The sequence below is a fragment of the Mobula hypostoma genome, chromosome 1 (genome assembly GCF_963921235.1).
Source record: "Mobula hypostoma chromosome 1, sMobHyp1.1, whole genome shotgun sequence".
In the NCBI taxonomy this organism is placed as follows: domain Eukaryota; kingdom Metazoa; phylum Chordata; class Chondrichthyes; order Myliobatiformes; family Myliobatidae; genus Mobula; species Mobula hypostoma.
In genome coordinates, this window is record NC_086097.1 from 147,090,960 (window position 1) to 147,108,148 (window position 17,189).

Here is a 17,189-nt window from a genome sequence, read left to right on the forward strand (position 1 = left end):
AGAGATTAGTGAAAGCAAAATCAAAGATCAAACTCCAGAGCTCTGTGAGCCTGGAGGTAAAGAGCCCCAGGGTCAAAGACCGAAGTCAGTGAGTCTGGAGGCAAGGCACAAAAGTCAAGTCTGTGAGTGGAGGCCAAGGTCTAGAGGTTAGAGGCCTGAATTCTGCAAGTCTGAGAGTCTGGAGCGGAAGACTGAAGCGCTGAAGCTGACCTGTCTCAGGGTTGGTTGGTTGCCTGTCTGTGGGTGGGAGGGAAAAGGGTTTGTTTTGCTATTGTGTTCTTGTTTTGTTCTGTTGATGTTGTTGTTGTTCTGATGAATACTGTGGGTACGCTATGTTGGTGCTGAAATATGTGGTAACAATTGCGGGCTGCCCCTTATGTGTGTTTGTTAACTTAATTGATGCATTTTACTGTACGTGATAAATAAATCTGAACCTGAACTAATTAACTAGAAATTGCGATGAGAGATGACTGAGTATAAATAGCAAATTTAAATGATATCTTGAAGGATTAAAATTAATTTTGTAAGCACTTCCATTAAACAGTGGGCCTGTTGTATTTGTCCGTTCTTATTTATCAATCACTTTGTGCTTGCAAAGTTCTGATTTTAAAATTCTATCTCAATTCTTCAATGCCCTCACCACTCCCTAATTCTGAAACACCTTCCAGGCTTGAACCTTCCAAAAGCTCTGTATTTCTCCATTTCTCACCTTCTGTGCATTTCCCAGTTCTTTCAGTGTGTCATTGGCATCCTTTCACCTAAGACTTACATCTGAGATTTCCTGCCTACACTTTCCCATTCTTTCTGCTTCTTTGGTGCTTTTTGAAATGTCTCTAAGAACTGTTTTAAGATCTAAGTCTTCACCTTGATGTGAAATTTTGCTTCATTCCAACCCTGTGAAACACCTTGGGAGTTTTTTTTAAATATCATGTTAAAGGTATCATAAATTGTGTTGATTTTCCATTCTTTCGATCCAAAGCTTTAATCTCCCAGAATTTTCTGCTTTTCTTTGCACATCTGCAAGATTTCCTCTTGCAGTCGAATTGTTAAATATTCATTTACCTATTACTTAAATTTAGCTTAGATTTGGATTTTGATGACTGTCTGGAATGGAGCAGCTAAGAAGGCGGGAGGCTGATCTATCAGCATGTTGGAATAAGACAGATAACGTATTCAACAATATGTCCTGAGTATATCAGCTAGTTGGAAATGATGAACCCTTATTAGCCTGTTTTCCATGCAACACTTGATTAACAATTAATCCTTGTCATTACAGTTAACAATTCTACAGGGCTGGTGCTTATGAAGTCCTTTTAAGGACTCTCTCTTCACTATCATGGTATGGAGAGGTAACTGTACAGGATAAGAGAAAGCTGCAAAGGACTGAAAACTCAGCCATCTCCATCACAGGCACTAGCCTCACTGGCAGCAAGGGAGATGATGTCTCAAAAAAGCAACATCTATCATTGATTCCTATTACCCAGGACATGCTCTCTTCTTATTACTACCATTGGGGAAGAGGCACAGGAGCCTGAAGACACACACTCAACATTTTAGGAACAGCTTCTCCCATCTGGCATATAAGTCCTGCAGGGACAATGAACCAACCCTTGAACACCTCACTATTTTTGCTCTGTTTGTGTACTATTCTCTGAATTTTATATATATCATATTGTCACTTATAGTATTCTTTATGTATTGCACTGTTTTGCTACTGTAAAAAAAATGTAAACCTGATTCTGATTCTGAATTAATTCTAAACTGTGGTGACTTAGTAAAGCATTGCACTTCTGATGTGAGTGGGGATATGGACAGCAGGGATACCATTAGGTAATAAAACCCACTGGTATGTCAGTCACCTATCAGAAAGCTGAACTGAATGCTTTGTGTCCATCATATTATGTTGCTCAATCACATGTGTTTAGCTCCCAATTTAATTCACTGTTCTGATTACAACCAGATGTAATAATGGTATTTCCTACCAGCAGCCAGGGGTAGAAAATAAAGAGAACTTGCACTAATACTGTGCCTTTCAAAAATCTTTGAACATCACATGGGGCTTTATCGCCAATAGAGTAACTTGAAATGAAGTCATTATATGGGAACATAGGAAACAGCATGGCCAATTATGACAGAATATTTCCCCTCAAACATGCACTAAATTGGAAACAGGAGACACCGTGACTACAGGTGCTGGACTCTGGAGCAACAAGCAATCTGCTAAAGACATTTAACAGGTTAGACAACATTTGTGGGAGGTAAGTTTCCAGTGGAAACTTTGCATCAGGACTCATGTAAAGTTTCAACCTGAAATGTCCACAATTCATTTCCTTCCACAGTTGCTGCTCAACCTGCTGGGTTTCTCCCTCATATTGATGGTTGCCTGAGACGGGAAACATAATCATCTCAGATTTAGCAATCATGTTAATTATTGTCTTTTCCGGCTGTAGCTTCTCAGAGCAAAATGCTTTTACAGCCAGCAAAGTACTAATACTAGTCAGTAGTATTGCAGGAAAAGGTTAAGTTTTGCTAAATAAATCAAAGTGGTAGCCTTACTTCTTGGAAGTACAATCCAGTGACAGGGCAGCAAAGCATTGTCCTTGTGCAGGCATCTTCACTATTTTGTGAAACTTTTCTTCTGAGCAGTGAAAAGTAGGAAAATGCTTGATGTCGGAGATATGAAATGAGAAACAGCGGGTTAGGCAGACCTGAAACGTTAACTCTGTTTCTTTTCCCACAGACGCTGCCTGACCAGTATGTGAACACTAGCCTTGTTGACTGGAAAGGAAGATAGGTATCACAAGGGCTCAGAGTGTTGATCCCGGGCAGTGAGTCTCTATGCCAGTTTGAAGACTTGTTTCTAGGCTTCCTAGAGAATTTGGTTATTGCCAGGAGTGGTGTTTGTCTCCAGGAGGGCCACTGTAAAAGCTCGCTGTGACGCCCACTGACTACTCAAACTGCTACCGAACTCGTATATAATCACTTCTCTTTACACACACAGACACAGACACACACACATACACACCAGTGCACGCAAATGTAAGATCAGGAGACAATCAAAGGCTGGCAATATGGTAAAACATATGAGTGAATCGCATCCACGTGAACAAACAAGCACCCTTCATTTGTAACAATTATCTTGGTCAAGTAAATCCTGGATTTTGGTGTAGAATTGTTAATGGGCGATAAAAATCCAGATCGATTGGCCCCAATTCTATTTCTGGATCCAGTCAAATTATTGCGCGACCGGCAGTGACTTGATCCTTCTGATCCTTTGGAAATCGTTTTACTCCTTTCAGTTTGAAGGGGAATTTTCTTTTTGAAAAACATTAACACGGGTTACAAGCATAATACAGACATCGCCTTGAAATCCCACCAAGCTAAATCCCGCTGCAAACGCTTCGAACAGAGTGACTGCAGTCCATCACTCAACGAAGCCGCTAACTCGTTTAATTTAAGTAAAATCTTTAAAACAAGAGCAACAATTCGAGACTGAGGTGTTATTTTTTGATGTCCAGGTGACACTATGTTTTAGTAGCCTCCATCAATCTTTCAAAATTTCTCAGCAGGATCTTACCGGTAGAAACTTCAGCCAAACTAACACGCAAGAGGAGGCATGAATACATAAAACGTTATATGCAGACAGTTATAATGAGATACTAGGAAGATACATAGAAACATATAAGTGTCATTCAAGTACATAGGATCTTTCAGTAACAACCCTTTTCTTGCGAAGTGTATGTGTGACCCAGCTGTATAAATTTGACAACTTTTGAAAATCAATTTATTGGTCATGATGAGGATCTTTTTAAAAAAAAAAATCAGCGATCTCCACTCACCTACTGGGTAATTGAAATGAAACTTACGTGAAGTGATAAAGTCCAGAACATCGCCCGCTGAAGAACCATGTTGTTAGTCGGGGTTGTGCGATTGTTCTTCTTGCCCCATATCCAGTTTAGCTTTCTCACGAAACGCCGGACTTTTTGTGTTTAGAAGCTCCCGGTTAGATAAAAATAAAGGACCAAGTTAATCCCTCCCGAGGCGCTCGTGAGGGTTTTAGATCAATATCCAGCAACTTTGTTGATGATTATTCAGAACTAAAACTGTTCTCGCTGCTCATTTAACTCCCTTGATTTTGCGAGAACATCCCAGCTGCGCTCTCTCTCTCGCCCATCCCGCCCCTATCCCCGCCCATTCGTAGATGGGGAAGCCCCAGTTTAAGCCTCTCCTCCAATGCATCTCTCTCCGTGTCTCTCCCCGGCGCGAACATGATTCCAAATTCAATCTTTCACAGGAGATTGGGTTAACTTTACTGCCTCGGGTGTGTTGCCATGGATCAAGTTTGAGTGTTACGGAAAGGGACGGGTTGTGACACAAGACAGTGATCAGTGTCTCTTGTATGCAGATTTTTTTTTAAGTTATACCCCTACACAACACCTATTTTTGACCTGGCACAGCATTGTATCGATTCAGGACTGGATGCTATTTTCCAGTTCTATTCTTATAGTAATAAAAAAGTTGTTTCGGAATGAAAAACAAATTAGTTTATCTTCAGCGGTAATTGGTGTACTCTATGACTAGGCAGCTGGAGATCATATTCCGTAGACAATTGCCATCCTGCTATCTTACATCTCATGCTGCCTGTGGTGTTGAGTTTCGGGATCTTTGCAAAGGTTTACAGAAATCTTTGAAGAAAGGCACGGGCTAGCTGTGGGAGTAATTGGAAGATCAAAATGCAGACCAGACCAGTGCTTCATTCAATACAAAACATGTTGCTCACATTTGAGTAGCACCACTCGGATGGACTGGTTGGCTTGTTTTCAAGTTGTGGTGTCGGTGGACGACATAAGGTCAGAACGGATGCAAAGCCAAAAGTAGAGCAATGACTTGTTCTTTTCGGGGGTTTTTTTTGTGCGCGGTAATTGCATTAGAATCCGATAAAAAATTTTATGTCTCAGCTCTGCACTGTTATGAAAGTAATCGGTTATTAAAATTTTCTCCATTACTTCAATTCTGTTTGAGGCCATTCATTAAAAATGCAATACCCCTGCAATTATAGCAACAGATAACATTCCGTGGATATTGGGTCGGCTTTTTGTTTTGCACACCATCAGCATTCAAAATGCGAATTATACTTAAGGGTGTATCTGTTTTCTAAATTGATAGCTTAAGTTTCTAATCAAACTTGTTCACACAATCAAAAGCATAGCGCTTTTCAAGAACCAACACAATCAGTGTTTTCAAAAGTAATAATTTACTGTTTTACCTCACATGAAAAAATATTTCTTGATACAATTAAGATTTTATTGCTACAAATGGAATCGGACTGTCAGGAATGATAACCATTCAAGGTGTCTCATCCACCGCATGTATAATCCAATTCAAATGAATGTTAGTGACTAAAAAATCCCATACTGAACTATTTGGTAACTTTATAGATGTTGGATAATGGTAGATTCATATGAAAACCTTTGAAACATGGTTGTTAGTAACTCTGAGGCTTAAAAAATGGTAGTCTCCCAGTACAGTTGCAAACACGTATAATTAATGGGAAGTTGCTAATTTAATCTGGGGCGATAGCCTGATTTTCTGATCGGTCTAATTTTTATTAAATTACCATATGACTCTCTAAGCGATTTCTGATTTGATCTCCCTTATGTATTAATTAATATTGTTTTGCAAATGGCATTTACCTCCAGATACCAATGCAAGGCATGAAAGATCATAGAAGAAAATTGTCCTAATATCAGTCACATTCATTACTGTATCTGCATTGTCAACCAATCAATAACATAAAAATCCATTGACTACACCATCTTCAATGTTAGAAAACCATAAACTATTTCATCTTCCACATTATGACACAAGAGAATTGTTAATATGGATTTGTCCTTTAAAAACTGAGCTTTTAATATTAAGTACTTTATAGATAATTGCTAACATCCAGTAGTCCAAAAATAGTATAACAACATCTTTTATTAAGTGCTGAATTTCTTTGCAACATTTCAATAGTGGAGAGATTATTTACTGAAAATATAGTAATTGAATGTCAGGTCCTTTCTATTTGTATCTGGAATGTAATAACTTAATGTTAGCCATGAATTAGAATTAAGCAATCATCAGTTAATGAGATTAGTACATGCCCAAATATATTATAATTGCAATGATAACATTATTCAAGACAAATTAGTACAGGACCAGCTATGGCTCCATGAGTAACGTCATTATATTCAGCTCAGAGCTAGTGGATTCATGTCAATTCTGGGGATATGAGCAAAATGCAAATATAAGTTAATTTTCCAGTGCAGCATGTTGCAGGTGCCATCTTTTTGATGAGATGCTAAATGGAGGTCATCACTTTGGCCACCAGACTTCTATTTGACAAAGTACTGTGGATTGAGTCCACAACACTGCGCTTCCTAAAAAGGTGTGAATACCAGATGCTTCTGGCGCAGTATTATCTATGCTTTATAAATATTAATTGTCTTCTATGTTTGCACGTAAAATGCCAAACAAATGTATTTTGGATTTAACTTGCATTCCTAAAGGCTGTGGATACCAACTGAGACATGTTGGCGTTGGAAGGAAAGGATGAATTCAGAAGGTGTGATGTTTGTAGGTAGCTTCAAAAGGAAGCATTGTCTATGCATTGTCTATAGCTTTTTAAGTAGCGATTGCCTTTGTGTTTAGCATATAAATATTGAGCCCACATTGGGCTAGCAGACCTTTATGCGGAAATCGTCTCCGTCTGTAAGGTGCCTGCTATACCTTGTTGTGTCGAATAAAGAAGCTGCTTTGTATCTACCAGTGACTCTGTCTCTCTGGTGATTTCATCCATGCTACAACATTTGGTGGCAGGATGAAAGTGGATAGAACTCAAGACGCTTCCTCCTGGATGCACCCTCCCATTTCACCAGGTACAGCACACCCCATCCAGGATGATGTGAATCCATCAACCGCTGAACCATATACATTGGACCACCTTCCAGCACCCTAGGTTCCAGAGGGTCAGTCTCAGATGGGTTGGGTGGTCCATGGACAACAGGTTTGAGGCAGGACACGTGGAAGGCAGGTGTGCTCCTGGACAGTGGCAGCTGGAGATGGTAAGTGACTGGAAGGATGCAATGGTTAATTGTAAAGGGACCAATGAAGCAGGGTGAAAGCTTGTGGGAATTAATGCGGAGGGGCAGATCTCAGGTGGACAGCTAGGCACAGTGCCCAGACTGAAATTGTCTGGCTGGGCATAGCCAGAGGCTGATATGACATTCTGTGCCCTTTTCCAAGCATTCCAACAGCAGTGAACTGGAGTCTTGGTGGATGGGACCTCCACTATTGGCTTCTCTGTGGGAACAATGGTGACTGGTAGCCATGAAGCACTTCTGAGGGTGACATATCCAGGACAGAGGAGGCAGCTCAGCCCAGAGCAGATACCTCTTCCATGTGGAAGGGTTAAAGGTGGTGACGCATCACTGAAACTTGCTGATTGGCTCTTTCTGACTGACCGTTGATCTGCATATGACAGACAGAGGACAAACTTCTGAGGTGTGGAGGAGGAAGCAGAGGCTCACCAGAAGTGGAAGCTGAATTGTGGGCTCTAGTCTGGTGCAATGTCCTAGGGGAAGCCATGAAGGCAAAGAACATGTTGGAGAACCAAGTCTGCCATCTCAGCAGCTGACAAAAGTATGGGGGGGGGGCAATGGAGTGAGCCACCATGGAGAACTGTTCCACTATTGTTACAATGTCGATGATCCCATCGTGGGAAACCTATGACGAAATTTGTGATGATATGGGACCATAGGTGTCGAGTGACAGAGGGCCACTGCTTGGAGGAATTGGACAGGGTACATTGAGGGCGGGCAGTGGTGAACTGATGTACACCTGCGATCACGGTAAACCACCAGAACCAGTGTTGAATAAAATCCAGAGACCGCCGTGCACCTGGATGGCCAGAGAGGGGTGAGGAGAGGGCCCACTGGAGTGCCTCGTCACCAGCACGTACATGCATTTGTCAAGTGTGTCATCTGGAGCAGGCTTGTGCTGTAGGGCTGGCGAATCTGATTCTCAAGATGTCAGACCATTGGGGCAAGGATCTGAGAAAATCAGATGATAGGCTGAGGGACAATCTCTATTTCTGCTGGGTCAATCTGACATGCCAGGGTGTCCACCTTAGTGTTCTTGGAAATGGGTCAGTAGGAGATGGTGAAGTTGAATTGCTTGAGGATGTGGGCCCAGTGAGCCTAAAGTGATGAAAGGTCCTGACGAAGGGTCTCGGCCCGAAACATCGACTGTACCACTTCCTAGAGATGCTGCCTGGACTGTTGCGTTCACCAGCAACTTATATGTGTGGAGCCTAACGTGAGTTGAGCTGGTGGGTGTATTCAATGGATATGAGATTCTGGTGGTCAGTCCAAATTAGTGTTTCCCATCATCCAATATCTTCACTTCTCCAAGGCCCATTTAATGGTGAATAGCTTCCTGACTCCTACTCCATAATGGTACTGTATAGAATTGAAATTGTGCAACAAAAAGGCACAGAGGTGTCTCAGTCCTCACTGGGAGTGGATGGCTCTGATGCCCACATCAGGTGTGTCCACCTCTACCAGAAAAGGTCCGGAGTAGTTCAGAAGATGGAGATTCATGAAGTGTTTCATGAGCGCCTCAAAGACATAGTCTATAGTAGCAGACTAAGTTATCTTTGAGATCAGTGACTTGGTGAAGGAGATAAGAGGAGTGGTAATTTAGCTATAGTTTTTTATGAACCAGCAATAGAAGTTTGAGAAGCCCAAGAAGGGCTGTAACTGTTTAAGGGAGCGTGGTCGGGGATATTCAATGATGGCGAGCACTTTCTCTGTGTCTATGGTTATGCCTTGGTGAAAGGACATAACCCAGGAAAGAAATGACTTTGGTATAGAACTAGCATTTTTCTAACTTGCAGTGTAGTTGGTTTTTGAAGGAACACTGAAGGATTGAACAAATGTGACAGACATAGTCTTGGGGGTCCTTGGAGAAGTTGAGGATGTCATTGAGGTAGCTGAATACATTCCTGTGCAGCATGTCTTGGAGGATCTTGTTAATGAAGGCTTGTCAACTGATCAAATTGTTGAAAAGTCCAAAAGGCATCACTCAGTATTCATAGTGGCCAATGCGTGTTATGAGCACTGTCTTCCACACATCTTCCGGCAGAAGCAGATCAATTTAGATGCAATCTGTCGGTCCAGTTTGGTGAAGATCTGGGCACTGCAGAGTGTTTTGAATGTGTTGAGAGGGTAGTGGTTCTTAATAGTGATCTGTTTGGGTCCACGGTAGTCAATGCAAGGACAAAGACCGCCATCTTTCTTTTTGACAAAGAAGAATCCTGCACCAGCTGAGGAACGTGATGGGGAAAATGAAGCCTTGCTGTAGTGCTTCGGCGATGGGGCCATCCTTGCCTTGGGTCTCGGGAGGGGAGAGGGAGAACAGACGACTTCGGGGAGGGGTGGTGCACGAATATGGGTTAATCACAGAGTCGTGTGGTCTGTGAGATAGCAGGGCACTAGCTTCCCTCTTAATGAAGGTGATGGCAGGGTCGTGGTATTCCTGTGGGAGCTTGGTGAGTTTGAGGGTTTCCTTTGTCTCCATGGATTTATGGGGTAAAGTTAATTGAGATTACAGGCAGATGGTCTGCCAGGTAGGCCCCCAACTCAGCATTAAAACCGGATGACCAGGCAAAGTGAGGGTCATGGATGGAGAATGAGGGATAACCCAAGATGAGGGGAGTGTTGGGTGATTCGATCAGAAGGAATTGGGTGGACTTGCAGCATTCTCCGATGCTCACATGCTTAGGCTATGTGCACACCCTGACCATTCCAGACCCCAAGGGACATCTGCCAATGCCTGTAATGCAGAAGCAGTGAGAGTTAGGCTCAGAAGGATGTCCAAGCTGCACACACCGATTCTGGCCCAGAAAGTAGCCTGCTGTCCTGGAATCCACCAGAGCCCGCGGTACACACAAATCCATCAGGGAGTGGAGGAGAATAGAAAGAGTGAGTCGGACTATGGGTTCTGGAGGCTTTGCTGATGGGGGCCCTGCAGCTTGAAATGGTTTGGGAAATGGTACTGGGGTTCTGTCTGCTGATCTAGAGTGGCATTCCGTAAAACAGTTGTTAATATGGAGGGCCAGAGCAATGAAGCTTTTTGAGATTTGTGGGCATCTCCCAAATAGGGAGCTCATCTTTCAAGTGCTCCAAATATCTATAATGGTTATAGGCCGGCAGTGCTTCCATACTCCTACTGCACTCTGCTGCAAGGGTCCTGAATCCCACAGTGTAATCCAACACTGAGCACGAGCTTTGATGGAGTCAAAGTATCTGATCCGCTGCCTCCCTTCCATGTCACAGATGGTCAAAAGCCCAGCACAAGTCAGCAGTGAAATCATCATACTGTATCTGTTGCACATGGTGAATTGTTGTCCCAGTTAGAGGCAGTACAGATCAGACCTAGCCCAACCAACAGAGAGATGAGAAGAGCAATCTTGTCTCAGTCCGTAAAATAGAGAGATGACAGGAGCTCGAATTTCAAGACTCACTGGGACAGGACGTTGCAGCACTGGGTTGGGGATCCATCAACTTGTCCTGGTTCCAGAATTGGGGGCTCTGGCTCTGAGAGAAGAAGTTGACTGACGTGAAGTTGATGTACTGAGACAAGGAGTGCTGAGAAGACGGCCAGTCGTTTCTTGCTGCCCTCAGATTGTGTGCTCATATCAATGGGTAAGTTCCTTTATGCCAGCAATACTCTTCTTGTTTCACCAATCCTGTCAGGAAATGTAGAGGAGGCTTGGGCCAAGGTAGAGCAATGGATACGATTCAGTAGTGAGAGACAACTTTACTAATGAATTGCAAAGTAACAGACCATGAGGGGCCACAAAACAAGATAGAGGAGATACTTAACGTTACAATGTAACAAGGCTAGGAACCATTGGTTGAGGATGGTTAGTTCATTGGGTGAACAAGGACTGTGGATGAGAGCTGGGTTTAAATAGGCTGCAGGTAATGAGTTGGAAACAAGTGCTAGGTGGCTCTTGTTATCTGCATGAAGACTGAGAGTCTGTTCCTCCGTTTCACGATGGCTGATCCATTTTTCCTCTCAGCTCCAATCGCCTGCCTATCCCTTCATGCCCTGACCAACCAATAATCTATCAATCTCTGCCTTAAATATTCATAAAGACTTGGCCTCCACAGCTGCCTGTGGAAATGAATTCCTCAGGTTCACTACTCTCTGGCTAAAGAAACCCTCCTCACCTCTGTTCTAAAAGGACATATTCTGATGCTGTGTCCTCTGGTCTTAGAATCTCCCACCCCAGGAAACATCCCTCTCCACACCTACTCTATCAAGGCCTTTCACCTAATAGGATTCAATTAGGTCACCCCTCATTCTTCTGAATTTCAGTGAATACAGGACAGAGCCATCAAATTCACTTCATATGACAAGCCATTTAATCCTGGAGTCATTTTCGTGAACCTCCTTTGAGCCCTCTCCAGTTTCAGCAAATCCCTCCTAAGATAAGGGGCCCAAAACTGCTCATAATACTCCAAGTGAGGCCTCATCAGTGCTTTATAAAGTCACAACATTACATTCTTGCTTTTAGATTCTAGTCCCCTTGAAATGAATGCTAACATTGCATTTGCCTTCCTCACCACAGACTCAACCTGCAAATTAACCTTTAGGGAATCCTGCACAAGGACTCCCAAATCCCTCTGCACCTCAACTTTTTGTATTTTCTCTCCATTTAGACATTGGTCAACCCTTTCATTTCTTCTATCAAAGTGCATGAACATACAGTTCCCAACACTGTAATCCATCTGCCATTTCTTTGACCATTCTCCTAATTTACCTAAATCCTTCTGTAGATTCTCTATTTTCTCAAAACTACCTACCCCTCCACCTATCTTTTTATCATCTGCAAACTTTGCAACAAAGCCATCAATTCCAAAAGAATCAGTCCCAACACAGACCCCTGTGGAACACCACGATCACCGGCAGCCAAGCAGAAAAGGCTCCCTCTATTCTCATTCTTTGCCTCCTGCCAATCTGCCTCTGTTTTATCCATGTTAGAATCTATCGTGTAATACCATGGGCTTGTAGCTTGTTACACAGCCTCATGTATGGCACCTTGTCAAAGGTCTTCTGAAAATCGAAGTATACAACATCAGCCAATTTCTTTGTCCATCCTGCTTGTTATTTCTTCAAAGAATTCTAACAGATTTGTCAGGCAAGATTTTCCCTTGAGGAAACCATTCTGATTAAGACCTATTTTATTATATGCCTCCATGTATCCTGAAACCATATCCTTAACAATCGACTCCGACATCTTCCCAACCACTGAGGTTAGGCTAACCAGCCTATAATTTCCTTTCTTCAGCCTCTCTCCATTCTTGAAGAGTGGAGTGACATTTACAATAGGGAGACAATGTTCATGGCCTCATGGACCGTTCAGAAATCTGAAGGTAGTGGGGAAGAAGTTGTTCCTAAAACATTAAGTGTGTGTCTTCAGGCTCCTGTATTTCCTCTTTGATGGTAGTAAATAAGAAGATGGTTTGTCCCACATGCTGAGAATACTTAATATGGATTCCACCTTCTAAAAGCAATGCCTTTTCAAGATATTTTTGATGGTGGAGAGAGTTGTGCCTGTGATGGAGCTTTTCAAGATATTTTGTCAACAGCCCTCTGCAGCCTCTTTGAATCATGTGGATTGCAGCATATATACCAAGCAGTGATACAAACAGTCAGAATTCTCTCCAAGGTACATGTGTAGAAATTTTCTAGAGTGCTTGGTGGCATACCAAATTTCCTCAAACTCCTGATAAAGTACAGCTGCGGCGTGCCTTTTTTTGTGATTGCGTCAACATGATAGAGCTAGGATAGATCTTCTTGATGTGTTGACGCCAAAGGCCTTGAAAGATGATGCTAATAAAGGAACTGCAGACTTTTCTGCAGATGGGCTTTGATACGAAACCCCTCTTTGCTGGGCATCTCTAGAGATATGGCTTGTTAGCCCCTTGCTAACAGCCACCGGACTCAGTGGTGAGAAAACCACATTTCTCAAACTCTGTATGTCTAGGGTGGATATGAGTTGGGTCCTGCCAAACCCGTGAGATTAGGATGTCTCACCCATCCAAACCCTGATTTGTGTGAATATTCTGTAATTTACTTCTTCCATGCAATAGCCTGGTGGCAAGAAATAAGACTGTACACTGCATACAATTATAAAGAAAGTATACTTAAGAATGCTAATTTAACCAGTTATTAAAGTAAAGAAAGAAAAAAAACAAAAGGGCCCACCATAATTAAAGAGTCAAATGTACATGTAAGTTGGAGCTCATTTTCAAGTTGTCTTCAACTCACACACTGAACCCTTGATTTGCATTAAAGCACACACCACCTACTAAATGTTGCTCGAAATCCATCCTGAACAAACAGGCTCCCCCATGGGAGTATTGGTCTTCCTCCTTGAAGCCATTCATCTGCACAAAGCACCTTGTACGACAGGATCGTACAACAGCATCCTCAGCCAGCTCCCCTCCCAGCTTCTACCAAAAAGACCTCCACCCACACAAGCGTTCATCACTGAAACCTACCTCCCCAGCATCCTCTGGAATCTTCTCCCAATTTCACCATCCTGATTGGCTGACACAACATTCCTAAGTTAACAACAACAAATCCCCTTATCTTAGCTCAAACCCAAACAGGCTGAAAGCAGAACAGTCTGCACTTACAGAACTGCTAAAATGAAAGACCTACAGCATAGCAGTAAAAATCTTAACCAGGGCAGTATCAGGATTGCAAGAGGGTGATGACATTGTGTACTTTATCAGGTGGTCCTTTGCTTACGTGGAGCTTCGATGTGCTCCTGATACACAGATATGACATTCTCAGTACCATCCTAAATGTTTCTTCTCCGCTGAGTATGATCATGAACAGGGTGTTGAAGAATCAACAGGGCGAGATTCATAGAGTAATATAGATTGGATCCAGAGTCTTCAGCCTATGCTGACCACAGTGCCCACCCAGCCAGTCCCAGTTACTTGCATTCAGCTGACATACCTCCAAACCCTGATCCTCCAAGCCTTAACTGACTCGATCCTGCCTGCATCACTTTGTATGGCAGCCCTTTCTATGTATTCACTATTCTCTGTGAAAAGGCTGCCTCTCAGGTTCTTTGTAAATCTTTCCTCTCTCATCCTAAATCTATACCCCCTAGTTTTGGGCTCCCCTATCCTGCAAAAAGGACTGTTATCCATCTTATCTATACTCCTTATAATCGCCCCTTATCCTCTGGCATTCCCAGGAATAAGAACTTGACCTGGCCATCCTCTCAGATCATCTAGTCCTGAAAACATCCTCAAATGTTTTCTGCACTCTTTCTATTTTAACCACATTTTCTTGTCACAGGGTGACCAAAACTGCACGCAGTATTGCAAGTGCAGCCTTTGCCACAAGTGTGGAGCAGACTCGATGAACCAAATGGTCTAAATCTGCCCCTATAGCTTATGGTCTTGTACAACTGCATAATGTCCCAATTCCTACACTCAAGGCCATCTGATGAAGGCCATCTTGCTTAATGCCGTTTTCACTACCCTGCTTACTTGTGATGTTTCTTTCAATGAAATATGCACTTCTACTCCTAGCTCCCTGTTGTATTACACTCCCTAATGCATACCAATCATTGTACATGTCTGCCTTACTTGTTAAACCTCAAGCCCTAAAAATAAATGCAATTTAACTGAGTATTTCTTTCCCTGCCTATACTCTACCCCTGGGTATCCTGATGACGAGACTTGCTCTTATTGGCTATTGCTTTATTCCATGATTTGCTCCTGCTCAGACGCCCATCAATCTACGTTTGTAGCTTAAACTTTTCCATGTAGCACTATCAAATTTCCCTGCAAGGATATTGGCTCCTCTCTGGCTCAAGCATCCCTCTTGTACAGGTTGCCTCTACTCCAGAAGAAATCCCTACGGTCCTATTACCTGAATTCCTGCACCATCCACCCCCTCCTCAGCCACAGGTTCATCCGACCTGTCCTTTTATTTCTGACCTCGCTAGCTCATGGCAGCAGCAGTAATCTAGAGATAACTACTCTTGAGATTCTGCTTCTTCCTACCTTAGTCCAATGCTTTTTCTGCAGGACCTTCTTATCCTTTCTTTTATCCTTGTCAGCTATGACAGCCCCAAGAGTGCAGAACTGCCAGAAATGGAGTTTCTCCAATTCATTAAGATACCAGAAAACTATATCAACAGCCTCCTATCATTGGGCTTTTACCCTCCCCCATCAACTCCATCTGTCTGCACACTCTTCCACTGGGTCCCCATTCCCCCCCCTCCCCATGTTCCCACCTGCCCACCATCTCTCCCTTATTTGGTTCATCATCATCATCAGGTGCCATGCCCAGTTTGGGCTTTGACTGCCATGGCCCACACACTCCTGTTTCAGGTCAAGTGGATCAATTCATTGGTATTCATTTCCAATTCTCTGGCTGCTGTCTCCGTCATCATTTGTCTTTGTCCTCCTCTTGCTTTCTTCCCTTCAATCTTTCCCATAAATACCATGCATTCTAACTCCTCTTTCCTAATCACATGTCCAATGAAGTTACGTTGCCTTTTCATGATCTCATACATTATTTCTCTTTTTGTGTTTGCTCTGTTCATGACATCCTTACTAGATATTCGTTTCATCCATGATATTCTATGCATCCTCTTCAAAAACTGTATTTCTGCTGCTACAACTCATCTCCTCATGTTACTAGATATTGTCCAACATTCTGAGCCACATACTATAACTGGATAAACATAACATTTCAGTACTCTGAGGCGGGTTGTCATGCCTAGTTTAGCATGCCTAGGTCAGTATACTCTTCATTCTCGTAAAGGTGTCTTTTGCCATCCCTATTCTTTTGATATCCAAGTCGCACCTGCCATCTGATGTCATCCAGCTTCCTAGGTAGCAAAAGTTCGTTACTTGTTTTATGTCTTCCCCATTTATTCTCAGCCTGCAGATAGGATTTTCCTTTTTGGATATCACCATACATTCTGTCTTTTTGCAATTGATAGATAGACCCATTTTTGCACTTTCTTCAACAATTATATCAATTAAGTTTTGTAGTTCTTCCTCCGTACTTGCAATTAATACAGTGTCATCTGCACCTCTGAAATTATCGATGTTTTCACCGCCAACTTTGATTCCCAAGATGTCTCTTATTTTTGTAATATTGTTTCACTGTACACATTAAATAAATCAGGGGAGAAAACATACCCTTGTCTAATGCCTCTCTTGATTTTCGTAAACTGACTCACTTCTCCATCTATTCTTACAGCAGCAGTTTATTCCCAGTACAGATTTCTGATTAGGCGGAGGTCTTTTGAATCTAGATATAGAGTTTTCTGTATTAGTTCAAATAATTTATTGTGCTTCATTTTATCAAATGCTTTTGTGTAGTCGATAAAACAAACAAATCTTTTTGCACTTGAATAGCTTGTTCTGATAGTATCCTTAACATCAATGTTGCATTTCTTGTAGCTTTGTCTTTCACAAAACCAAATTGTTCTTTGCCTATTTCAGTTTGTGTCTTACTTTTAGCTCTTGTCATCAAAATTCTTAGAAGTACCTTGGTGATATGACCATTAAACTTATGGTCCTATGTAATTCACATTCTATTGCTCCAGGTTTCTTAGGAAAAGTGATAAATACTGATTTTTTTCATCTCTTGTGGTATTATTTCAGTTTCATAAATGTCATTGATTAAATCAGTAAGTTTTTCAATTCCATGATCTTCAAGGGTGATAATTTGTTCTATTACTAATTCATCAAGACCTGCTGCCTTTCTTTTCTTCATCTTATTTTTTGCATTACGAACTTCAGATTTTAAAATACTTGGACCTTCAATGTTTTTTGTAATTTCTAGATTTTCGCCTCGATTGTCTTCAAACAATTCCTGAATATACTCAGTCCACCTGTTGATAATCTCATCTTTTTTTGTGATAATGGTACCATCTTTTGCTTTGAAACAACCGCCTGAAGAACAGAGGAGCTTTTTACCAGTGATATTCTTGATTTGTTGATGATTTGGATCAGTAATAGGGATTCTTTCTATTTGCTCACATTCCTGGTTTAACCATCCTTCTTTGATCCACCCTTCACCTTTCCGTTTTATCA

The 17,189-nt window shown here is 42.1% G+C and overlaps 1 protein-coding gene across 1 annotated transcript in view; it reads right to left on the reverse strand.

Annotated features, from left to right (window-relative positions):
• LOC134351458 (corticotropin-releasing factor receptor 2) overlaps positions 1 to 4,140 on the reverse strand; it is a 235,965-nt gene extending 231,825 nt beyond the window's left edge. The window contains exon 1 of the mRNA XM_063057630.1: positions 3,867 to 4,140. Within this exon, the coding sequence (XP_062913700.1) occupies positions 3,867 to 3,908 (42 nt within the window). The 5' untranslated portion in view covers positions 3,909 to 4,140. The remainder of the gene's footprint in view (positions 1 to 3,866) is intronic.
• Positions 4,141 to 17,189: the final 13,049 nt, after the last annotated feature.